The sequence below is a fragment of the Amblyomma mixtum genome, chromosome 7 (genome assembly GCF_055824585.1).
Source record: "Amblyomma mixtum isolate Tamu chromosome 7, ASM5582458v1, whole genome shotgun sequence".
Lineage (NCBI taxonomy): Eukaryota > Metazoa > Arthropoda > Arachnida > Ixodida > Ixodidae > Amblyomma > Amblyomma mixtum.
In genome coordinates, this window is record NC_143018.1 from 51,223,978 (window position 1) to 51,249,462 (window position 25,485).

Sequence of the window (25,485 nt, forward strand, 5' to 3'; positions counted from 1 at the left end):
TTTATGCGTTTTTTCTTGGCGAGTATTCTGCCACAGTGTGTTTGTTCTGCCACGTAGCCTATGCCATAAGCGAAGCGCAGGCCAAATACAGTTTATTACAAGGACTAAATAGTTCGGCGATGTGCTGACGCCAGCTGGGACTACAAAAGTGACCCAGAATTCGATCAGCGCATTGTACAATTTGCGCATTGTACAAGTTGTTTATGTTTCCTTGTTTTCGTCCCGTCTTTCGCGCAGGTACGTACGCTTTCAATCAGAAAGTGTGCAGAGCGTATTTGTTTCAACAAGTTTGCAATACTTAGCGAAAGCAACCCGCTTTAATCTAATTTATGTCTAGCCTAACGTGACCGTTTTGCAACTGCTTCGAATATGTGTATAGAGACTGCCTCTTTTTTTCATTCAGGAGACATGGAGAACACGGTACAGCGGCGCGAGCGTGAAAGGTGGGCCAACAAGATCGAATTCATCCTATCTTGCATCGGCCTGTCCATCGGTCTGGGGAACATCTGGAGGTTCCCGTACCTCACCTATGAAAATGGAGGAGGTAAATGCAAACTCCGTTAAAAGCACCTGAATCTTTACAAACTCTTACTCAGCACCGAAGTGACCAAGTAGCTGATGTGGTGGCTAAAGATCATACACAATTTCATCCTTACTGAAAAAGTATACATGAACAAACCGTATAGCTTCTTACGCTATCCTTATTCGTTGTCTGGCTAAGATACAAAGATCTCTAATAGCGGTCCAGTGGTGAAGCGCACCTGCCTACAGTGGAGCCTTTCGGTTGTAAAAACAATATGATCCGTTGATAGGCTACGAAGGAAAGGAGAGAATTCCTGAAATGAGCATTGTGTGCAATATAGCAAAATTCTTGGGGTCAGGTGGTGTGGTCGAACGTTTGTTTTGTTCTTTTTTTTCCGGAGCCCCCTGATCCAATCAGAGCTATGGGCTGACAAGTTGTCAAACCGGTGGTGAGGCGTGCAGTATACTTTTTCACGTCCTATGCCTGAGAAAGCCTGATAAACTGTCCACCAATATGGTCATAGATATATATGATATGCTTAAAAGTGGGCTATTCTGGAGAAAACTTCCGCGGCACGACTAACTCAGCAATGGTGATTCTACAATTACAACCTCAGACTGATGCCAAGTGTACTCATATCCTTTTGGTAGGATCGAAACGTGCGCAAAAAATGTGCGTTTCATTAATTGCAGCGCATTGTCCAGAACTACACATTGAGCTTTATGAAATTATAGATTTTCATTGTTTAGCAACCACACATAGTTTGCTGTGCATTTTTGAGCAAACACAAACACCTCGCCAATCTAAAAAAATATGCGCTCCTGTCTGTACTACGCCTTCACTACCCCAATGCATGAATGCGTGCTCACATTCCGCGCCGTGTTTCATGACCATTCTTAGACACCGAGTGTTTTCATTAAATAAACATTTGTGCATCCGCACACGGTCAGCGGACCCCGCTGCACGTCTCATCCAAGCGGTCCTGGTGTGCATTTCACATAGCGCTTCCTGGAATCCTGGACTACGTTGAAGGCACTTCGAAGTGTTTCGCGGCTTCTAACTACCACGCTGACCACCACACCACTTTCAATCCTACACAGATGAACCCACAGAGCATATGAGAAGCATGTCTAAGCTTTAGCGGCATCGACTACGCGTCGCACCCGGTGATAGTGAAGCTGGCACACTGCGCGAGGTGTGGCCTGCGTGCACTGGGGGGAGCCCACGGTTTCACGGGTGACGTCTTGCAGATGCGACTCTTGCTTTGATAAATTTGCACCGTTTTCAAGGAGTCTCCAGATAAGTCACCTAGAGAGAATAATGTTCATTCATACGCGGATAAAAGTTATCTCTTACACTGTGCCTTTTAATAAATCTTTGCTTTCCTCCTTGTCCTTCGCTGCGTGCTAACTTAGCGCTAGATTTAGAAAAGCTGCTGTTGATCCTGCCGTACTAATTGCAAGCTATCGCAACGCTAGGGGACCTTGCGAAAGCGTCTACTGCCTGGATGCCTCGTGAAAGGAGCAGCAGCGCCATCTGCTCGCTAGACTGTGACTTGTACAACAGGGAAATTTCTTTTGTACTGTTTTGCAAGGAAATGTCCAACTAATAGCTCGTTCCTACTAGGAAAAGGCGCTGTAATGGTCCACTCTACCTTTGCATCGCACTAAAACCTCGTACTGTGTATGGCGGTGCCGCAGCTGCGTTCCTGGTGCCTTACATCTTCCTCATGACGGTGATCGGGCGGCCCATATATTTCATGGAGCTCATCCTGGGGCAGTTCTGCAGCCTCGCCACCCTCAACTCCTTCGCCTGCGTCCCGCTTGCCCAGGGTAGGTTGCTGATTTATAAACCAACACTTTGGTGGAGAATCCTGGGTAAGTAGGTAGATACCACGAAACAATCAACAAATGTGAAAAACTTAGCAGAAGTGAATAAGAAGGAGCGCTAATTGAATATTTGGACAGAAACAGCCGTTCAGGGAACTTGCAAATGGAAGCCCACCTGCTAAAATTTGTTTTGCATGGCCATATTGTTTTATTAACAGTGCTAATGTTCGTAGTATGACCAAAGATGCAACGAAGAGCACAGCGAGCGCAGCGCATCTTTCGAAGAAAACACAGCGTGAAGAAAGCGTTAGGGGCTGCCAAGTTTTATTACATGAGCTTGGCGCATGATAGCCTTAGCCGCTTATGCGCCATTAAACCCAACATAACACAACACAACACTGTTTTATTACAGGATGGAGAGCTAAGCAGCTTTTTTTGTACACCTTTTTTTAAAGTATAGAGGCCACTCCGAGTTTCTATGCGTGGCTCACTTTGCGAATTTAACATTCCGAATGCTTTTCACAACTAGGAAACTATCTTAGCCATTCCTCCAGAGCTCAAATGTACTAGTGGGCTTAAAAAAAGTTTTACCACGTTGGCCAGTAGATAATATATTGATTCAAGATTTTGTTTTAAGGCTCTATCATAGTGACAGGTTTCTACGAGGAACCTTAAACTGGAAATTACATAAAAACGGCCCTTCACCGTGTGACAGGAGCCTAGAGTGATATCGTGTGGTTTCGACAGAATTCGCCTCAGAAATGTGAATAAGTTCAGCTTGAGCGCAAGCTTATTGTTTTTCGGGAACTTCTTTCCGTAGACACAAGTCTGAGATGGCAATAGTCGGACATGTTTCCTAGTCCGATGGGTTTCATAGAGTTATTGTGTTTAGTGTGCAATAAGTAGCGACTCGCTCACTTTGCTATGTTGCAGCTGTCTTGCTCTCTATTTGCAAAAAAAGAAAGAAAAAGAAATATGCTGTGATTCTGTGCAGGCGTTCCCCTGGTCATGATGTACGCAGTCTTCTTCATCAGCATTTACTACAACGTGATCCTGGGTTACTCGCTCACTTATCTCTATTACTCGTTTTGGAAAGTGCTGCCTTGGACGGAGTGCAACCCGGAGTGGACCAACAAGTACTGCTTCGTGCAGGGCACTGAATTTGTGAGTGATGCGAACGTACCGGTAGACTCGTCCGCCGGCGAAAGGATTACACGTATCATTTACATAAATCACTGCCCTTAGAGGCTCTCAAGACAACCCAAAAGGTGGTGGGTTATAACATAGTGGTTAATAACATGGTGCGCTATAGTCATCTTTTTAGAGCAAAAAAGATGAGAACGGCCATAAGTCGATATTTATTTGATCGGTTTCTTTTCAGCATGGACGAACACCATGGTGACGCCCGTATTCTTTGTCTCTCTACACTGCCAGAACGATTATAACTGCAAAAAACAAATGCAGTCGACTGTTGTGAATTCCTTGGTGGGGCAGAATCGGAGGAATATTAGGCACGGTTCAGAAAAGCTATGTTAGGCGTGTTTCAAACTAAGCGTTGACCGGAATATACATCCAGATATCAAGAGATCATATTCACATATTACCTTAGGAGACTATCTGTTATGCAGGTCTCACCAAAAACAGGTCTCGGTTCAGACGAGTGAAATCCCACGCCAATGTTTTGAAGCGAAAGCTTCAAAGCATTACGGACCTGTTGTTGTTGCGCACCTGTTGTTGTTACGATTGACCTGTTATTGTTGTGGTACCTGCTGCTGTTGCGACTGAAAGGCTGAAAAGAAAATTGTACTGGCCTGCCGACTGGCTCGAGGGGCCACGCGCAGATAGACGAGAGTTGAAAGGTATGAGAGGAAAGAGCGAAAGAAGAGACGCACGTCGTAACAACCGCGTCCGCCGAAGCGAAGACGCTGGCTGTAAGAAATACCTCCCCCCCCCCCCCCCCCCCCCATTAAGGGACCTCGTGCTTCCGTGTGCCAAGTTTTCAGCTTCAAATGACCTTGAATTTCGAAAGCAAAGGAAAGGCGCATAACTGCCCCTGGTACAGTGGACACCTTAGTCGCGCTTTAAGCTACGAAACCAATGGAGCGGGTGCTTGGAAAGCAAAAGAAAGGCGCATACCTGCCCTCTGGGAACAGTGGACACCTTAGTCGTGCTTTAAGCTACATGGCGGTAATGACAGATGTGCGCTGCATGCGTTGGTATTGACAACGCTGTGCTAGAAACGCCGCACTGAAGCCATGGGCCGTCGGCGTTGATTTTGTTCATTGGCGTTGACAGTGGTTTACACTCCGATGATTTTAAAAAAAGGAAGTGCGCATAACTGGCTCCCTTGGTCAGCGGACGCCTGAATCGCGCTTATAGGTACGTGGGGTGATGAGAGAGAGATGTGGGCTGCTTGCGTTAACGCTGACAACGTTTCGGCAGAAACGCGGCACTGCTGCAATAGGCCGCAGCGGTCATTGGATGAGCAAACTCTCGCGATCAACCATTCACTGCCACCTGCCAGGGTGGCAGGGTGGGTGTGCTGCCTATCCAGTGTGCGGAACGCACTCAACGTTACAGACGCCAAGCCGCTTATAGTTGCCCGAATCGCCATAGCTTTCGCCCTCTAACCAGGTTCAGCAGCAGTTGAACCGCAGCTAATTTTACTTTTTCATTCGAACGCATTCTTCGTATACTGGACAGAGTTGTAAAATTGTCCATTTTGGGTGGAGACGGCTTAACGGCAGCAAACGCCTGACTATGCAGGTGACCTGTAAAGAAGCCAACGCGTCCATCCTAGAACTTTTCCGGCGCCAAAACTCCACCGACATTGATGCGGTCGCCATGCATGATGGCCCCACGGTTGTGATGGTGCCGCTCGTGGAGTTCTCACGCTTGTACGAGGGATGCAAGGATGTCAACGAGACCTCGTCCGAGCAGTTCTTCTAGTGAGAAAGCTTGATCGCTTTATTAAGTGTTTAACAGTTTTTTTCTGTCGCTTTTATCGACAGTGTTCTACACGAAACTGAAGCAGCCGACGTTACGTATTTCGGCAGATAATTAATGATAACTTAACTTGTACCCGAGAGTTTGTCGCAGTTTAGATTTCAAAGGGCGTTGCAAATATCGCCGTATTACCGGAATACCGTGGCAAAAAACGCTGATCTCTTACAGCATGCACATATCCACAAACGATGCTCTCGATGTTAATATGGGAATGATGCGCTGATGAGGATAAGATTGGAAGACTAAAAAACCGGTTGAACGTCGCAGAAACTAGCAAGTGCGGCGCACTGTGCCACGCGTCTGCTGTTACAGCAAGTATATTTGCAAAGACCCGAAGTAAAACTGTGGTATGTGCATGTGTCGTATTACAATTCCGACGTGTCGTATTACGAGATTTTATGATATATTCACTCACCCTGACGGAAGTAAAGATTTGCATGTTTTAGGTTGAGAGAAAGAAAAAAAAAAGAATATTGCACAACGAGAAGTTAAATTAGTACGAGAGGCGAAGATTACGAACTTGCTTATACTTTTCGCCGCAATCGCCGCACTTTGTGAGGTCCCATATCAGAGGAGTATAATATTAAGCATAGAATGATAAAGTATACAAGGATTTAATACGCTGCAGTGCGAGCCAGTTTATATACCTATCTAGTGCAGCAGCGCAATGGCACAAGGCTAAGGGAAGAAAAGGACAAAGAGGTTGTATATACAGGTTATATACATCAGACGACTATTCTAAGAAAACAGTTCGTGGTCAGTGCTTGCCATCGTTGTTGTCTCGATGTACAGAGGGCAAAACACATGCCTAGAACAACCAAATTCTGTGTTCCGGAGCTCCCAAAGCCGCTGCAACCAAGAAGGCAAAAAATGACAATGAAATGCTGTGAGTTTAACAGCACATGTTTGCATCCAGACCATTTTTAACCATATCTTATCGCTAGTTATCGCTGTGATACGCCCGAAACACGCTCAGAGCGTGTTCTAGACATGCGTTTTGACCTCTGTACGTCTTTGTTTTTGCTGGCACTGCTATCTACCTGTATCCGGAGGAACTTTTTTCTTTTTGCCTTCGTTTTAAAGACAGCTAGCTGATTTCTCTTACATCAGCACTGCACCAGGCAGTAAGGAAAAAGTAATAAAATGTGCAAGGGAAAAAATGTGCGAGTGCTAGGCCAGGAAATATTCTTAAATTTTCTATAATTTCTTTGTTTCTTCCCCCCCCCCCCCCCCCCCCCCCCCAGCAAGAGATTCCTTGGCTTGTCATCTGGAATCGAGGAGGTGGGCGTCGTACAACCCGAGATACTCGTCTCGCTGTTGGCAGCCTGGTTCATCCTGTTCCTCACCATCTGCAAGGGAATCCAGTCCTCCGGAAAGGTGCCCGCGGTCTCACTTTTTTTGTCGCGCACGCTTAAATTTAGGCGTCGGTTACATAAACACTGCGGCAGGAGTGCTAAGAGAAAAAAGGAACAAAAATAGAACTCATGCAAGAAAATCCCCACAAAAGAAGGTTCGACTCTAGCTAACGAAACGCCTCCGCATATATGCTCGAGGTGCTCTTGTTACCATCGAAACATATTTATTTATTTATTTCAAGAATACTACCGACTGCCTTTCGGTAGTCATGGTAGGAGTGGTACACGGTGCGAAAGTAATTTATTTTAATATATAAAAGGCATTTAATTTTTAACTTAATATATTTACCACTTAATATGTAATACTTAATATATACTTAATAAAACCTCATTATACTTAAAATATACTTAGGATACTTAACTTAATATTCCATATTTAACGGACGCTAGCAAAGGGTCGTAGATCTGCATGAAATATTTACTACACACTGCGACAAGTATGACCGGCAATGAACGAAAGCTACAGCACCGAAACGCTCGCACTCTTCCTATCCATCGCAGTATAGTCGCCGATTGCAGTTAAAATCAGCAATGCGGGAAAAAAGAGGCTAGTGGCTACTGAAGCTCTTTACTTGAATGCGCTGTGCTCAGACAGAACGAGCACAAAAGAAAAACGAAACCGACTAGACGTAGCGCTAAGTCCCGTTGAATTCTTCTTTCTTTTGTTTTTCCTATTGAAACAAAGTATATGAGTATTTCTCGTTATTTTAAGCATAGTTGCAGTGTAACTTAGCATTTCCAACGTTACAGAGTGAAGGCAGAAGCAAATTGTTCGATCAGAATGAATTGTTTAGGGATGCCCGGTTACAGGAAGCATTCACTGATGGCACCAGCTACACCATCTATGTTCCTGCATATGCTCGGCAGGGAGCAGAGTTGCACGAAGGCCCATAATTTTGTTCCAAGCTCTGCGGGAAAGCAGCTTTTCGTGTGGCAGGAGTATACGAGAAAGCAGTTCAGAGGGCCCCCCCCCCCCCCCCCCCCCCTTCCTCCTCCAGGTGGGGCTTCATAATACCCCCCCCCCCCCCCCCCAGTCGGATAACAAAGTACTTGAGACAGAAATGGTAATAGCGCTGCAATAAGACGTACACAAGAAAGACTGACACAGGACATGGACACAGGATAGCGCATGTCCTGTGTCAGTCTTTCTTGTGTTCGTCTTATTGCAGCGCTATTACCATTTCTGTCTCAAATAATGCACCATCTAGCCCAAATTGACGTTCTTCTAAAACAAAGGAGACAGCGCTTAAGATGGGAGCGGCTGGACCCCTCCGGCTCATAGTTGGATATGAGCAGACACCAATTGGAAGATTTGAAATCAAAGGGATCATAAGATCGCCGCTCCACAAATAGTATGGTATAGATCAGTATGGCGCCCTCTGAAAATGATAGCTATGAGTCTAGCTATGATGCCTTTAGGGCTTCGCTGCTTTGCACCATTATTCATTTAGTAGGAATATTCGCAAAAGTCGCGAATAGTTGTAAAATTATATTGAATTCGGGTTTTGGCAACACCATTCACATTCGATTTGGCAGGAAAGCTGCACTATTCGTATTGAATTCGGTTCTGAAAAAAAAAAGTAATTCGCACGCTCCTACTTCTCAGCACATAAGAACTGTTATCTATTTTAAACAATTTTTTGCCAAACCATACTTCCACGTCTAAGCGACGAAAAGAAGAGCGCGAAATGCTGCACCGTTTCACGATCTATGAAAGCTAAGATTATCCAGTCGATTTTTTAGCGGTGTTGTAACCGTACTTCGGACCACGTGGGCCCGATCAAGCCGCTACCGTGAACATTCATCGAGGCCTGCTGTTGTGACCGTAATTCGGACCACGTGGGCCCGATCAAGCCGCTATCGTGAACATTCATCGAGGCCTGCTGTTGTAGCCGTACTTCGGACCACGTGGCCCGATCAAACAGCTACCGTGAACAATCACCAAGGTCGACAACCCCGCGACGACCATGGGAAGTGGGATGTTTGGAATGCCCCTCCGAGCCTCAGCGGATTAGTGTAGCAAGAATGTCGAGGGCCATTGTCAGCAGAAACCCCAGCGACCACAGCGGAGATGACCACTATAGCGGCGACGAAGGCAGGCGAGGCCCAGGAGCTTTTGTCCGAGCAACCACCGTGAATGCGGAGGCGACTTGGCGGCGCCGGTCACGCTGGTGGATAATTGAAGAATTCTGTGTCCCCGACTCGCGTTCTGGGAAATCGGCGGGGAGGCAAGTTCATTCCCCTGCTGGAAGACTTCGGGAGGTTCCTTTCCCGCTGGGCTGGTTGAGTCAGCATTCTCCCCCTCTCATCGACCCAGCTGCGTTAGAGTGGAAAAGCTCGCACCTGCCCAGCCGTGGGTGGTGACAAGAACGTCCCCTTCGGTCCATCGGATTGGACAGTGCTCGTCGACCATTATTCCCCAGCCAGGGATCTGGGGAAACCGGACGATATTTAACTCGGCCGTGAGTGTGGCCGGGAAGCCTGCTAGCTCCAGTCGACTACGGTTGACGAAGACGTTCCCCTTCAGCTGAGAGCCATTCTCAGTCCTGCTCTATGTAAATAATGTAAATATGTGAATACAGTTTTTTTCTTCTCTTCCCCTACTCCCCGTCTCCGGCCCACGTTCCTTCCTCCTTCGGCACTGCGGCGGTGCTCTTGGACTCGATGCCTGGTGGGACACGCTTCTAGCATCGGCAAATTATATCAACTGGTTGGCAGCGGCGGGATCTTCCACGCTTGGTCCTGGCTTCAGCAGTGGTGAGCGCTTGACTTTCCTTAAGAATCTGCCAGGCTTGATAACTCTGGAAATTTATCACTTCCTGTAGATTGTTTTCTGCACGTGCTCGCTTAAGCATTTCACGTAGCAGCTTATTTTTGAAAGTCCTCGTTCGAGAATTGCCATGGATTTGAGCAAGCTAAAGAAGCCAGAGTTGATGTTGCTGTGTGAAAAGCTGGGTATTGAGGCCAGGAAGAGTCACAGAAAGCCGCAGCTGATTGAGGCTATTAAGGAATGTGGTGCTAAGGAGGAGGGTGACAAAATTTGGGAGACCTGGGAAGTCATTCAGGAGGGAATCAGGAACGCTAAGGAGGAGGCCGACAGGGTTGAAAAAGAACGCAAGGAGGAGGCCGACAGGGTTGAAAGAGAACGCCTTTACCGCAAGGAAGCCGCTAAGGAGGAGGCTGACAGAATTGAAAAAGAGCGCAAGGAGAAGGTCGAGAGGGTTGAAAAAGAATGGCAGGAGCAATGCCTTAAGAGACTCGCTGAGCTCGAGGAACTACGTAAACAAGAACAGCAGGAGCTCATACGTACGACTCAGTTTCTCAGACAGCGAAGGGCCCGAGATCGGTTGCGGACTTTTCAGAGAGGCGAGAGCTTCAGAACGTTCCTCGCGAATTTTGAACAGGTATGTGCGGAGGAAGAACTAGATCAGGGCGAATGGTCAATGATGTTGCTGGCCATCCTTCCTTGCGATGTCAGCGCCGTATTAGCGCGACTGTCCGATGAGGATGCCAGAAACTACGACAAAGCCAAAAGTGCCCTCTTCCGTTACTTCGGAATTCGCGTACAGACCGAGTCTAAAAGCCGAAGTGATAGCAGCGGGCCGCGCTCCCATCAGTGCGTCAGCGACCAGCCAAAGAGCCCCGCTTGGTCAGCTACGCACATTGTAGTTGCTCAGAAGAACAGTGACAGTCGGGAAATTGATGTGATAATCTGCGGCACAGAGCGTCGTTGTCTGCCACCTGACAGCGACTGTGGCGCTCCAAGCCAGAGCGCGGCGTTAGATGAAAAGCGCGATGCCGCGCAGATTACCCTTGCAACCAAGAAAGGCGTAGGCGCAGCGCAAAAATGTAGTCCTCCAGAAAGCAGTCGCGCGTTGAAAGCGGCAACTGCAAGTTCTACTGTAAGCGAGGAATGCGCCTCATCGCTGCTTGGAAACAAAGATCAGTTCAACGATAAGGGAACGACAGCCGCTCGCGACCGAACACCCGAAAACGAGTTATGCGTCAATGAAAACTGCGTGTCTTTGCCAATTGCCTGCGTCGCGATCGAGAGCCCGCTCGAGGTGCGTCTGACCGAGGCAGCCGTCTCCCAAAACCTGCCTAAGCAGCATCCCTCGATTTTCTCAAATCGCTTGGATATGCTGCCCCAAGAAAAAGGCCTTTGTTTTGGAGATAACGCTGCGAAGGTCCTTACCATTTCGAAGGCTCGTGAGGTCGCGGCGCCAGCAGAGCACGTGGTTGAAGAGGGCAAAGCTGAACCTGTAAGCCCGAAGCCTATAAATTCACACAGTGGTGAGCCAGAGCCGGCTCTAGTAAAGACTGGCGATGAAACGGACGCCGGCGACTTAAACTGTGACGGCTCCGCGTTACCTAACGGCGAGCCAGCCCAGGACTTACTCACTTCTAGCACAGGGCTAAAGAGCACCGATAGTAGTGCAAGCTACAGTGAGTCTTCCGAATCAGGCGCAAGTGATGAGCTGGAGCTAGGTGAGGAATTGAATTCCAATCTTGTGTTACCCCACTCGGATGGCTTTCTCGAACTCCTTCGTGTGGACAGAGAAACGTTCACCGCTGAGCAAGAGAAAGACCAATCTCTACGCAACTTGAGTCCCCAAAGTGACATAGGTGTGTCACGGAAGAACATACCTTTCCAGCTCCGTTCTGGCCTGCTGTACCGCCAGTATAAGGATAGGAAAGGTATCCAACACGACCAACTTACTGCCCGCGTCGCGATCGAGAGCCCGCTCGAGCTGCGTCTGACCAAGGCAGCCGTCTCCCAAAACCTGCCTTTGCAGTATCCCTCGATTTTCTCAAATCGCTTGGATATGCTGCCCAAAGAAAAAGGCCTTTGTTTTGGAGATGATGCTGCGCAGGTCCTTACCATTTCGAAGGCTCCAGGATTCGCAGCGCCAGCAGAGCACGCGGGTGAAGAGGGCAAACGTGGCCCTGAAGGCCTTATAAACTCTCACGGTAGTGAGCCAGAGCAGGCTGGATCACAAACGGACAAAGAGGCGAACGCCGACGACTTAACCTGTGACGGTTCCGCAATGGCTAGTGACGCGCCCCGCAAACCAACAGCGAGGGTTTCCACAGAGCGGCAGCGTATAGACCAGGCCAAACGGGGAATGTTAATGAAGGGGAAAGTGCGCCTCATGTTGACTGCTGCACAGAAAACCGGACAACCGGTTACCCGCCCCAATTTGGCACCTCAGCGCTCAAGAGTTCGCACGCGCCGCTTGAAGGGAACACAAGCTAAGGGGACGCAACGCGCGAACCCAATCCGAGAAAGGCAGATTCGCTGGCACGGCATTCGCACTCGTTCGCTCCCTTCTCGCATTCTGCTTTCTAAGCGTCAGCTAAACTTCAGAACCGCGAGACTTGGACGAATAACAGTGCAGGGTCCCAAGCGGAAGTTCCTAGCCTTGTGTAATTTTGCACCTGCTAGAGTAGCTATCGGACCGCGGCCGCGCAGGGGGCGGCTGAAGAATAGGAACCAGTAAATTCCTCTAATCGTAACGCTGTTTCTGGACGGTTTCGAGGAATAATCCTGTTCAGTTTATTGCTTGTTTCTTTTTGTTCATTTAACTCTCCTGTACAGAAATGCAAGCTGAAATTCCTAGCATTATGTAATGTCTCATCTGCTAAAGCAGCTGTCGGACCACGGCCGCGCAAGGGGCAGATATGACGCATAATCTCATATTGAGTTTAATGCTTGTTTTTTTTGTCTTTTGTTCATATCACTCTCCTATGCGAAATGAGAGCGAAAATTTGGAGATTGGCATTGCCGGACTCAGTTTACATGCGTTGCAGTAAAGTGCGAGGTAATGGAAACGCTGATGGCCTCAGCCGAAGCTTTCCCGTGTAATGCCCTCTCCTGACTCCCCAGATGTTATTCCGCTATGCAAATTTGTATTTTCTTTTTTGCTTTAGCGGGAATCATTTTTTTTTCTCTGTTTTGTATGTATGTTCAGCAGCTCCACCTTCCCTTTGTGCTCTCACGGGCGGTGGCTTTCTGTGACATAAACCGTGCTACGGCGCCCCCCCAAAATTTTAGGAAATTTTTCCCTTTTGACTAATCAAGCTCTGTGTATTCTGGTTTGGTCAAACTTGGAAACTTTCGGAGGAGGACGTAAATATCACGCGACAGCTCATTTTTTCTAAACAGACTTTGTCGACCGAAAACAGCTTGGCAGTTCTTAAAGTCGGTTTGGCGCTTTCTGCTGGTTGGGCTGTGTACCTTGCTGGTTGAGCTCGTTACAGCTGTCAACGAAGCAGGAAGAACCTTTGGGCCCAGCTGTGACCAAAAGCCGAACGGACACAACTCCAGGTCTCTGCGCGCAGCAGCGTTGGCTGCAACCACTACGAGACCTCTTCGGGCGGCGGACGTGCTGTTGTAACCGTACTTCGGACCACGTGGGCCCGATCAAGCCGCTACCGTGAACATTCATCGAGGCCTGCTGTTGTGACCGTAATTCGGACCACGTGGGCCCGATCAAGCCGCTATCGTGAACATTCATCGAGGCCTGCTGTTGTAGCCGTACTTCGGACCACGTGGCCCGATCAAACAGCTACCGTGAACAATCACCAAGGTCGACAACCCCGCGACGACCATGGGAAGTGGGATGTAACCGTACTTCGGACCACGTGGGCCCGATCAAGCCGCTACCGTGAACATTCATCGAGGCCTGCTGTTGTGACCGTAATTCGGACCACGTGGGCCCGATCAAGCCGCTATCGTGAACATTCATCGAGGCCTGCTGTTGTAGCCGTACTTCGGACCACGTGGCCCGATCAAACAGCTACCGTGAACAATCACCAAGGTCGACAACCCCGCGACGACCATGGGAAGTGGGATGTTTGGAATGCCCCTCCGAGCCTCAGCGGATTAGTGTAGCAAGAATGTCGAGGGCCATTGTCGACCTTGGTGATTGTTCACGGTAGCTGTTTGATCGGGCCACGTGGTCCGAAGTACGGCTACAACAGCAGGCCTCGATGAATGTTCACGATAGCGGCTTGATCGGGCCCACGTGGTCCGAATTACGGTCACAACAGCAGGCCTCGATGAATGTTCACGGTAGCGGCTTGATCGGGCCCACGTGGTCCGAAGTACGGTTACAACAGCGGGTACACAGTTGAGCCAGTGCAATCGTGACTGCTGTGTCGTTAGCAACATCCCGGCTAAGTGAAACAGTGAAAACTTTACTCTTGCCAAACGCCTCGCCTTTTAAGTTCACACTCCCGCCAGCTGTGCGTAAATGAGGGCGTATCACATAACTGAGAGGCGCGTGCACTTCGCACATATCGGCATCCACAGGTATGCTGTTTTCATGCCTTCTCGAGCCAACCAACCAGGTAGTACTCAAAACCGTCGCCTCGCGCACGTAGCTTCCACTACAGTGAACGAGTTGAGAAGAGCGGCATACATTATTGTTTATTCCGCTTGGTTTCGTCTCCTACTTAGTAAAAAAAAGTGAATCACGGGCTCCGCCATCTCCAGCAGTCCTTTTCGCGTGCAAACTGCGGTGCATTTCGCGCAGTTTTTACTCGTAAATCCCTGGTGCCAGGCTACACCACCAGTCATTTAAAACGGTCGTTACAGTCATCAGTTACGACATCAGACCCGAAGTGATGGCAACCGAACCGGCAGTGGGACAATGTGCGACCGGAAGCTAAACTGGAAATCACGACATCCCACCAGAAGAGACGTTATCTAAACCGGAAGTGACGTAATGACTAGGTGAAAGCGGCGTTTTATATGTACGCGTATGTTGTGTGTTATTTCTTGAAGGCCTTCACCGGACATACCTTTCAGACTTTAGTACTACTTACCAGTACTAATTATAGTGGGATAGAACTCAAGTATCCCGTAACTTTTAGTGTTGACGGCACTATTTTGTATCGAGGGGCAGAAACACTTAGAAACAAATGTTATCTGTATCGAATTCATCTTTCGCTGCGCGGCACATCAACATATCAAGAAAAAGCCATGGCATATCAATTTTCATTAAGATAAATCTGATGGAGTAGTCCTTAGTGTCGAATAGTTCAGTTGAGTGCAGCAGTGAATTCAGGATGCTTATTAGTGACTACTTATCCTTTCACAGAATCTATCTCATGTAGAAGCATTTCCTTGAGCACCATTAGGTCGCGGAAAAAGAGCAGCCATTGGCTCAAGTCTATCTTGGACCACGACCATGGTGTAGGGGGAGCTCAATAAATTTGCGTTACGCCAACCTATACGACACGGCTGTTGTAGCATTTTCGCCTCTGCCTTAATACGGTAGCGGTATCGGTGCAACAGAAATGCTAGGCGGGCAAGATGGTAAACATCCATGGTGAAATACAGCGCTAAACGCAAAAGCACCACACAAGCGCAGCCTAGCAACTAAAGTTCATTCTACTGTGCACATAGAATTTCCACAGAACAACAACACAACAGAAATAGTGCATACTTAAAGCCCCAGTCAAAAGGAAAGATAAGAAACATGTTGATGCGGGAATCTCACGTAACCACATAATGAAATCAGACTGGCTGATAAAACGTTGTTCGTTTAGCTTTAAAAAAAAAAACGCTTTCGTTACCTCTAAAACTGAACTGACACGATGGCAGTAAGGACCTTCGCTTTGCAAAATACCCAGAGGAAATTAGACCCGCATGTACAACAGTGCTGTCGCGCGTGTAAATGTGAAGCTGTGTTCTCTGGTTCCAAGCTCCTGTTCCGCGATCGTGACAGATCCTTCGGAGAGGATACGGGAACGTTTTTCGTTGCTAAAAAACAAGGTTTGTGTCGGCCATTTTAAATTTATTCGTTTGATGAGCAAGTAAAATTCCTGGAAAAACTTCTGGTGCTTTTTTTAGTCTCTTTTGTTTTCTTTATTATGTGTAAATTCCCCCTACATAGGGGAATAAATTTCAGGTGCCAGTCTGCGCTTGTGTAGTTTCCTTCTCTGTTCCCGTGAGTGTCCCTTTTGCTGTGCGCATTAATTCACAGTGGTGTTGTATGGGTATTTCGGGGCTTGTGGTGTAGCTGAAACTCGGTGCCTAACGCACCAATGTCAACGTGACATGGTTAGTTGTAGTTACTTACATCAGTTGAATATATATTGTCAAAAAGTCATCTGTTGTCTAGACAGTTTGAATAAAGTTATCAAAGGGCGGCTTCCAATGCGATGCCCCCCTTCCATGGACACTAATACATTGTCCACGAACAGCTTCAAAACAGTACTTTTCGCGTCGGTAGTCTAAATGGCATTTGGAGGGGTCGCCTTCAAAACAGAAGTTCAGTGCAGTACAGTGCGCAAGCCACTGGACGATCTCGCTCGTGCGTTCAGCATGGAGTAGAAATTATGACATACAACAGGTTCCACAACTTCACCAGCGCTGTGACGAGGAACAAAGACCGAGAAGGAAGGACAGGTTCCACTGGTGCTTGCACGCAGGTTGTGTTCTGCACAGCCTTGGTGCCCTTTCTCATACTGGGTGTTCTGGTAACCCGTGGAGTAACCCTCGCGGGTGCTGAAATGGGGCTCGCCTACTACCTTGTGCCCGACTGGAAGAAGATACTCGACTACTCCGTGAGTTACTGCGTGGACGTTCGCACGGATAGCTACTGGAACATCATTTTACTCACCATTTCCGGGGAGTTTCTTGAATCGTATATTCTTTTTTGGCGTCGAAAGTATGTTCACAAGGTAGTCACGAAAGGCGCTGGCGCTGTTTCAGTGCGCAGGCAAGCAGGCTGGTGCAGTACGCAATTGTTTTATTACGTGAGCTTGTGCCCTAAATAGAAACAAACTTGGTTGCTCGACAGGGGCAAGCAAATGTTTAGATCGCTTATCGCTCTTGGTTATGCCGTGCTAACAGGTGAATGGCATTACCATTACAGAGGAACCTGACCGAATCTCATGTAGTAAACAGTATGCGATAAGGCTGCTCGCCGGGGACGCTAAACAAATTTAGTTATACAAAGCAAGCATAGAAACCCTGGCGGAAATTGATTCTCTATTATAGTTTTTAGCTTATTCACCTCCTTCCGGATTGAGCGGTGGGTATTGGGCAATGAAGCCGTATGCTGACAATCTCCCTAGGCCCAGCATAAAAAGGAACAACGACACTAATGGCCGAAGTAACCATTCAAATAAATGCAAAAACAAGACAAAATATTCTTGAGCAAATAAAAGCGAATGGTAGGGTGAATTAGAGGCCACTAATCCTGAAAATGCAAATAGCGAGCGCATTTATTAAATACGTAATGAGGCTTTGCATATCGTTTCACTTGTCACAGTAACTAAGCCTTTATATGTGTAAATTCTCCTTTGTCAACAACCTTGTATTTCGCGATTATTTATGCGCGTCTTTGAACTCCACCTTTGTCTTCGCACTGAATTCTATCAGCTTGCTTGGGGCGGGGTTCGGAAGCTCTGCACCTGTCCACTTCGGTCAATGCGATTGTGAAGCTAGGTGTATTGCAGGGGCACATAGCCTCTTCTAAAATAGTAGTTTGACTTTAGTGAAGGTGGTTCTAAGCAAATCGATGCCCAAGAGAGTTCGTATACAAAATCTAATATAACGTTAAGTTTGATCCCTATTTCTTGCATTTCTGAGTCATTGGACGCCTGCGTTAAGCAGAAAACTAATGTGACGTTTTAATGGGTTCCAGAAAGGAGCTTGTTTCCTGAGCTAAAATGAACCTCAGAGCTGAATATCGCGCTCCTATGAGGTCATCACAGTCGCGCCAATACGCCACAAAGTACCTACCTGTTCGCTGGAGACGCCTGAGGAGACCTGCGCAAAAGGAATTCGAAGCGCATGTTAGACGCTCGAGTGCCAGACAAAAGTTGGGGCAGAAGGTTTAGTGATATATGGCGCAGTGACATAGCATGTAGCCATGATAAGTATTTTTCTTACTGTCACACGGTCTTGCACAGAAGAAGATTCACTTTTGCATGAGACAGCTTTCAATATACGTAGGTTTACATTTTTGTGGTTGTTTTGTTGTCGAAGCGACACTATTTACGACTCCTCGACCTTAATTTACGCCGCAGGTCTGGCAAAGGGCTGCGGAGCAGGTCTTCTTCTCCCTGGGAGTTGCTCAGGGCATGATCATCACGATGGGAAGCTACAATGAGTTCGGGAACGACCTGTACAAGTGAGCCGAAATTGAACTGCGATAATATATCTTTACGCTGTACATTGCATAAAGACCTTCAGGCACGCCAGAGTTTGAGGCTGCGGAATCGTTACAACCACTTGATATATTAATCATGGACCGTCGTCTCTAAACCCAGAGTCTCTTACGTAACGCCTCAAGCGAATCTCAAACACTGCGGGCAGATTGCAGCTCCGTGAACTCGTAGTCGGCAGGCCATAGGCACTCAGCCAGTCCGTCGGGCGGAGGGTACCGGGGCATATTTGATTCACTGTTGTGAAATTCGGAGCAATCGTGTATAATCCCTGTAAGGGAAAAATATTTTGGAGACTTTTCGGGACAGACTGCGCATTGGTCTTGCATGTATAACTAAACTGAGAGGAAGGACGTCTCAAATCCTACGCCGCGTGTCGCAGAGATGTGTACATCATCGCCTTCGCCGACCTTGCGATCAGCTTCGTGGGTGGAATCGTGGTCTTCTCGGTTCTGGGCAACATGGCCTACGAGTTGCACCTCGCCGTGCCGGACGTCGTCAGCTCAGGTGCGCCGCTCCTCAGAGTCTTTCGAAGGGAGAGCGAGGCCAATACATTGCCGGTGTGCTGGCAAAAAGCAAACGTTATTGTCAACGCCGTGCTTCGGCTAAAGGCAACGACTCTACTAGTACCGCTTCTTTGTTACGTAGTAAGGCGAAAGCACTGCAAGACCTATAGGGCCAAAATATGTCACCGGTTATAAAATTGGTCGATTGGCTGGAGAAGAATCACGTCGTTAGGCCGGGGTCATCTCATTGGCTGGAGGGAAGCGATGTCACCAGAACGGATCATTTCCATTGGCTGGGGTGAGGAACCTCACCAGACGGGACCATCCTGACTGGCCGGAGCGAAGTGTCGTAACCGTAATGGAAGAGAGATCACTTCCCGGAAAGACATCATCTGCTGCTAATCCTATTTCACTGACAACAAATGTGGAATCAGGTGTCCATGTGAATTTTTAGCGAAGGTCTTTATAGTTATATTGCTACCATGTCTAAATTTTCACGCCACAAAGTCCAATAGTGTGACATTTTAGATCACTCTTTATAAGAAAAATACGATTTTTCTTTCTTTAGAGTAGAAACGAGGGTGGCAGCTGTGCAATTCCCGCTCCCCCTTTTGCTTCTCCCCTTCCCTCACACATGAACCAAGATGAACTGAATCACACGACTAGAAAAGAAAAAAAATCCGCGAGGTCCTTGTTCTAGCTGTTCAGCCTTGTGATGTCCAAGAAATGAACACGTGAGATAAAATTTAGAGGCTCTTACGTGGCCGAAATGTAACAAGCTGGCTTGTCTATAGTACTGCATAAATAAATTAGCGATCGAATGTTTATTTTTCACTGCCGGAGAGCTTTAGAATCTCGAGGGCAGACAACGACTAAATACTAGCCCTGGCTGGCACAGAGGACAATGCGACTAAGGTCTCGTACACCAACCGCAGGGTTTGGCCTGGCCTTCATCACCTACCCTCAGGCGGTGTCCGCGCTCAGTTTCCCCAACTTGTGGGCGGCCGCCTTCTTCACCATGCTCTTCTTCCTGGCGCTGGGATCGCAGGCGAGTGCTGCCATCTGCCTTCATTAACTTCCGCCAAGCAGTCAAAGTGGTTCAACTAAGCAGTTGCTACTTTCATGTTTGGATCACAATTACATTACGTTAATCTAATACGCAACAAAATAACGTATATATAACAAAATGTGTCGATCATGAAAACTGAGAGAGAGAGAAAGAGAGAGGTACAACTAGGCATTTGATATCTGCACTTGCTTATGCTTGGATCACATTTATGATACGTATATATACATAAAAATAGTCCTTCACGAAGTACCGAGAGCGAGAGAAAGAAGTTCAAATAGGCATTTGGTATCTGCACTTGTATATGTTTGGATCACAGTTATGTTGCGTTAATCTAATACGTAACAAAGTAACGTATATAAAAAAAGTCCAGCGTGAAGTACTGAGAGAGACAGAGAGAGAGAAAGAGAGAGCTTTATTGCCACGCTGTAAAAGCCATTGCTTAGAGGTAAGCCATAAAGAGCAAAAGCGACAAACCGTATGAGGTGGGCTCGTGATAGGTTAGAACAGCTGACCAGGTTAGGGTAGAAGCGCACATATTATAGGAGGAATTAATGCTGCATGTGTGTAAAAGAACTGAAGCATTAAGTTGAGAAAGTTCGGGGCAATACTAATCATTTTTTCGAAACCCTGGTTCGGACAGAGAGAGCTGCCTCTGTAAGAAATACTTTTCTCATTATGGAGAAAAATTCGAGTCAATTTCGACTTTCAATTTATTGATGGGCACAGGCTAGCAATCTTGGAACAAATTATTTGTTTTTTTTTTCATGAATTTCGAATGCAGAAGCTTGCCCGAATATATTATTCAGTGACTAACTTAATTGGATCAAGAAAAGCCTGGTTTCTAAACCGGGTGACGAGGGGACAACCCGGATATTTTTGCAGGTTGCGCTTCACCAGAACAGCTAGTCACAGCAATCAGAAGCAGCAGCACTTCTGAAACATCAGCATATGTATACGAGATGTTTCAGCTCAGATAATCTGCGATTTTTAATGCGTAGCTTTAGTTGTAACAGCAGTTGTAGGGCTTGTTTGAAATATCATTGTCTTTTGTGTAGCATATCAGAATATAGCTAAGACATGCTAACTAGCAGCTGGTCAGATATTACTGAACAGTTAACTAGTTAACTATTACTATCAGTCTCTTATTTATTGAGAGGCATGTAGGCCCCTACAAGCATTAATCGTACTGGTTTTCACAGTTTCGAAAATATAGTTACGCTCGGTCATGTCCAACATTCTCGGAAAATAATTTTTAATATTGGAAAACTTTAAGGTACTGGTATAGAATTATTGAAGGTAATGACCCAGTCTTCCGATAAGTAGCAAAACCTTTCTTTTATAGATTTTCCATCACTCGCATTGAGCACTTAAGCCTGGCACAGAAAACCAATGGGGAATACTTTTGACAATAGCAAGAACGTTAATGCCAAAAGTATCAAGTCTTCCAATGAGAGACCTCGGGATACATTGATTGGTATAATGAAATATTGCAATAAATAAAAAAGTGCGCTCATAAACTCTGTCCAGTTCAAAACTGCTTTTGTCCAGTACCGTTGGGTGTAGCCGTGGCCCAAGAAATAGTACACCTTCAGGTCAAAACCCTTCGCAAAAAGTCTTCAGCCCACAGTGCTTGCTTTTGAGCTTTGTTGTTGGGCTGCTACCGGGCGCCCGAAGTTCGACATCTAAGCAAAGAGATTAAAAGCCTTCTGAAATTTCCTTAGGGCTCTTCAAGCTTCAAAGATGGTGTAACTGCCGGAATAAAATCCTCAAATGTAAGCCCTGCGGTGTGAGGATTTCTAAACAAGAACCCCCCTGTACATCATTAGTGTAGTAGACTTCACTGACAAGACAGGGAGACATTGCAGTGGCTCACAAGGATATGAGCCTTGCGGGGGTGTTCTCAAAGCAAAGTCACCATTTTGTTGCTCGGACATGCACTGCACGTCGTTGCTTGGACATGCAGTGTCTATGGGTTATCGGACCGTGTTCTGCTTGCAGATCGCCTTCGTGGAGAGCCTGTTGTCTCCGCTCAAGGACAGGTTCGACTACCTCCACGAGCATCGTACCATGTTTGCAGCCGCGGCCTGTCTCTTTGGGTTCGGTCTTGGCATTCCGCTCACAACACAGGTACGCATACTGTGTACATCAGAATTATGCAGATCTTTTAGCATCGCAGAGACGTAGCAGTGCAGGCGCGTGCCAAAGAAAGAAGCCGAATGCCGTCTGCGCTTGCGCTGTGACAGGTGTGCGTCTCCTCACGACAACCGAGCATGCGCTTCACGCTCCCGGCTGCTGAAATTATACTAATCCATGCAGCGTGGCTGAAATTATAATTGCCATTATAGTAGGAAAGTAATTACTCATTGGAATCCAACTAAGCGCAGCCGTACGGCTACAAAGCTATACAATTTCCACACAGACTTCATACCTAAAAAATTTGGCACTGGCTGAGCTCTGGTTAAGCCTGGATATATAAGCGAAAAGCTTCAGTTACGCTTGGTTTGAGAGGCGTTCCGCCCGGTTTTCTGGTGTTTCGGCCATACGTTTAGCTTTGCGCTTTTCATTTCTTCGCTGCTTTTCGGCCAACTCCCAAGCTAGCACTTCTGGATCGGTAGATTTTCTACAGCCACGTGCTTCTGTGGGTGCTTCTCCTTCCTTGGCGAGTGCGAGCGCCTATTCTCTGACAAGAGCATTTATAGCCCAGTAGCGCGCGGCTGTACCGAAAGGTGAAACTGTGGCGAGGAGGAGTAGCGCGCGCAGCGGTAGCGGCGGGCACATGCGCAGTAGCGCGCTGCGGCGGCGCATGGTCAGGCAAAGGAGTCGGTTGCGACGGCTGCGGCACCCTTCCCAGCGTGTGACATCACTCGGTTTCGCGCATGCGCAGAACTGGCAAATATGTGCACCGGCTCACACGAAGCTCGGCTCTGACCCTCGTAGTGAAGCTTTTCGCTTTAAAAAAAAAAACAAAAAAACATTTGACCCATAATCGGCATCGCTATGCATGTACCGATATACAAGCTGCATGGCTCGAGAGAAAATAAATTTCAACGGAAAATTTAATGCGGAGAAATTTTAAACGATAGTTCTTGTAGGTTGAAAGAGTGGGTATCAAATGGAAAGACCGTAGGTTACAACGGAACGCACGCAGACGGAAGGAAAATGTGATTAGGGAACCTTATTGGCAACGTCAATTCCTGGGTTGGACTTGACGTTGTGATGATGGCGGCTTGGAATGAGGCAGTCAATTCGCAAGGACGCTTCTACCAAACAACTGAATATGCTTATAAACAATCTAGCTGTATCGTGTGCACTTTGCTTTAACTGTAATGAGACACTAGGACATAAGTGGAGTGCAGTTTGCTTTAAATCTAATGAGAGACTAGGACATAAGATTCCACCGGTTTCGTTGAGCACGGTGGCCGGTCCGCACTCTTCCCCCCTTAAAGGGGCCCAGAAACACAATCTTAGTTGACTGTTTTGCCTGTTGATCGCATACAGGGAGTTACAATGGTGCTATTAGCATCGGTAATACCACGTACATTCCGTTTTTTAATATTTTAATGCCCTGCCAAAAACAAATTCATGGCTCTGATGGTGTCTCCATACAGTGGCGGGTTTCAGCAGCGGATATGACATCACTTGGCGCGAGCTTGATTATTGGACAAACAGTAAATATTCTGCAAATTGTTAAATAGAGAGACATTTTGTCACCTGTTGGTGTTTTATATTAGGTCAACAAAAACAACTTGTTCGTCTTAGATAGAAGCCCTGCAAAGCAAGTAAAATAAAAATACACCACCAGGGGCTCTGGCATGGAAACGACGCTGCCAGACTCAGCAAGAACGAGTTACAGAGAGCAGGCAACCATGGAGTGCAAACTTCCGCGACGTGCTCTGGCTGGCTGTTGTGATCTGTTGCGCCAGGTGCCGTCACTGGGAGAGCGAAATAGGAGTGGGAAGCCCCGCCAAAATCGAGTTGAGGGCAGCGTTTTGTTTGCTTGTATTTTGAAATTTCTTCACTGAATAACTCCCGTTCCTGTGCATCGATTCCTGTAATTCTTTTTAGGTCTGCATCTGTGTGACATAAAGAATCCACCTGAAGTATAGCTGGTATCCCCACAAGCAGTGTTTCGCAGCCCCTTTAAATCCGCCTGTGGCTTGATTATACGGGCGCCTCTACTCCTGTGTACTTGTGCACTGCATTATGCTTTCTGCAAGTGTAAAGGAGGCGCGGCGTTGGTACTTTGCGAAAGTGGTGGCATTGAGGCCCCTGCCTGCTGGAGGCTAACACACTGTGCGGGTCTGATTCCCTCACAAATGACGACGAACCGAAGCGCCGCTGGGTTGCTCAGGATGGAGAGGCCAGCACTACTGGCGTTTGTTCCATAAGTGCCTAGTACTATGTACGAATAGTGTCTCTACAGGGGTAGCTCCAATACTTAGCGGACGGTTGAATACAAACTCTGCCTCAAAGTAAGCCCTAGAGAAACAAGTTGAAACCGATAAGTGTATTGAATTATGCGCTTTGTCAGGACAGCTTAAAATAAGAGGAAAAAAAAATTGACATCACTGCGACGACGCGCATTACACCAATGCGAAAACAAAACGTCTACACACTACATCGACGTCCGTGCGTGTTTGGATATCCATGTACTATATCGGTGTCCATGGCTATTTTGACATCTAAGTGTATTATTGCGTTTAATTAATTAATTACACCTCATTGACCAAATACCAATTACACCTAATCGACCAAATTTTTCCCGCAACAGCATTTTATCACACACTATTACAGACACACCTTCACTCATTTCACTCATAATCGTGCGGATATATTTTGCGGACACGTTTTGCGGATACTCTTCGTCGACGCGACAGAGCCATAAAATGCTCTCGTATTAATAGCGCTTCAAATACGTCAGAAGAAGATTTTGTTTCCGAACAGTGTAAAGTTCTCGCGAGCCAGCCGCCTGACGCCTTTCCGGAATATGCAGGGAGGCCTGTACCTCCTGAACGCCATTGACACCGAGGTGGGAGGAAAGCTGCTTCGCTGGATCGCAGTCTTCGAGACTGTTTACATGGCTGTCGGCTACGGTACGACTGGCTGCAATATCCACACCTGCGCTCAGCTCGCGGTAACTGAGACGCTTTTTAGCCACGTTAGTGGTAAAGTCATCATCATCATCAGCCTGACTACACCCACTGCAGGGCAAAGGCCTCTCCCATGTCTCTCCAATTAACCTTGTCCTTTGTCAGTTGCCGCCACTGTATCCCCGCAAACTTCTTAATCCCATCCGCCCACTTAACTTTCTGCCGTCTCCTGCTACGTTTGCTTTCTCTTGGAATCCACTCCGTTACCCTTAAGGATCAGCGGTTATCTTGCCTTCGCAATACATGCCCTGCCCGAGCCCATTGCTTCCTCTCTATTTCAACTAAGATGTCATTAACTCGCGCCATTCATTAACGCGCCGTGTCATTAACTGGTAGAGTAGTTTTGCAAAACTTTGCATTTGTTCCACCGGGAAAATTGGAAGATAAGTGCCACAGGTAAGCCTGCGAGAAATACGCCCAGTAGATAAACACTGGAATAATTAGATCCTGCGAGAAAGGAATGGCAAACATAGAAATTAAATGAGCTATAAAATAAGAGCGAACGTCCCATGCAGAAAGTTGCAGACAGTGTTAGCAAATTTCCCACGACAGTTACAAAACGTTTAAGACTGAAGGTATTCTATTAATGGTTGTGTATAGCAAACTAAAAAAACAAATAGTAAAGCAATGCATAAAGTCTAAGAAATTTTTTTGTAGATAGCATTACTGATATATGTGCTGTCCAACACCGTCAATGGCGGTGATTCGAAGGCCGCCAATGTGCCCTCCTGTGGTGGACCCACTTATAAGTTTTGGTTCAATACTGTAATACGGACCTAGACTTTTAAGCCAGTTATATTTAA

The 25,485-nt window shown here is 47.0% G+C and overlaps 1 protein-coding gene across 1 annotated transcript in view; it reads left to right on the plus strand.

Annotated features, from left to right (window-relative positions):
- Positions 1-408: 408 nt before the first annotated feature.
- The window catches only part of LOC149336087 (sodium- and chloride-dependent glycine transporter 2-like), a 37,094-nt gene continuing 12,017 nt past the window's right edge, over positions 409-25,485 (plus strand). Inside the window, exons 1-11 of the mRNA XM_089554077.1 lie at positions 409-544; positions 2,224-2,355; positions 3,347-3,516; positions 5,119-5,300; positions 6,603-6,735; positions 16,215-16,349; positions 17,820-17,923; positions 18,340-18,464; positions 19,399-19,511; positions 21,531-21,659; positions 24,526-24,625. Of these exons, the coding sequence (XP_089410203.1) occupies positions 409-544; positions 2,224-2,355; positions 3,347-3,516; positions 5,119-5,300; positions 6,603-6,735; positions 16,215-16,349; positions 17,820-17,923; positions 18,340-18,464; positions 19,399-19,511; positions 21,531-21,659; positions 24,526-24,625 (1,459 nt within the window). The remainder of the gene's footprint in view (positions 545-2,223; positions 2,356-3,346; positions 3,517-5,118; positions 5,301-6,602; positions 6,736-16,214; positions 16,350-17,819; positions 17,924-18,339; positions 18,465-19,398; positions 19,512-21,530; positions 21,660-24,525; positions 24,626-25,485) is intronic.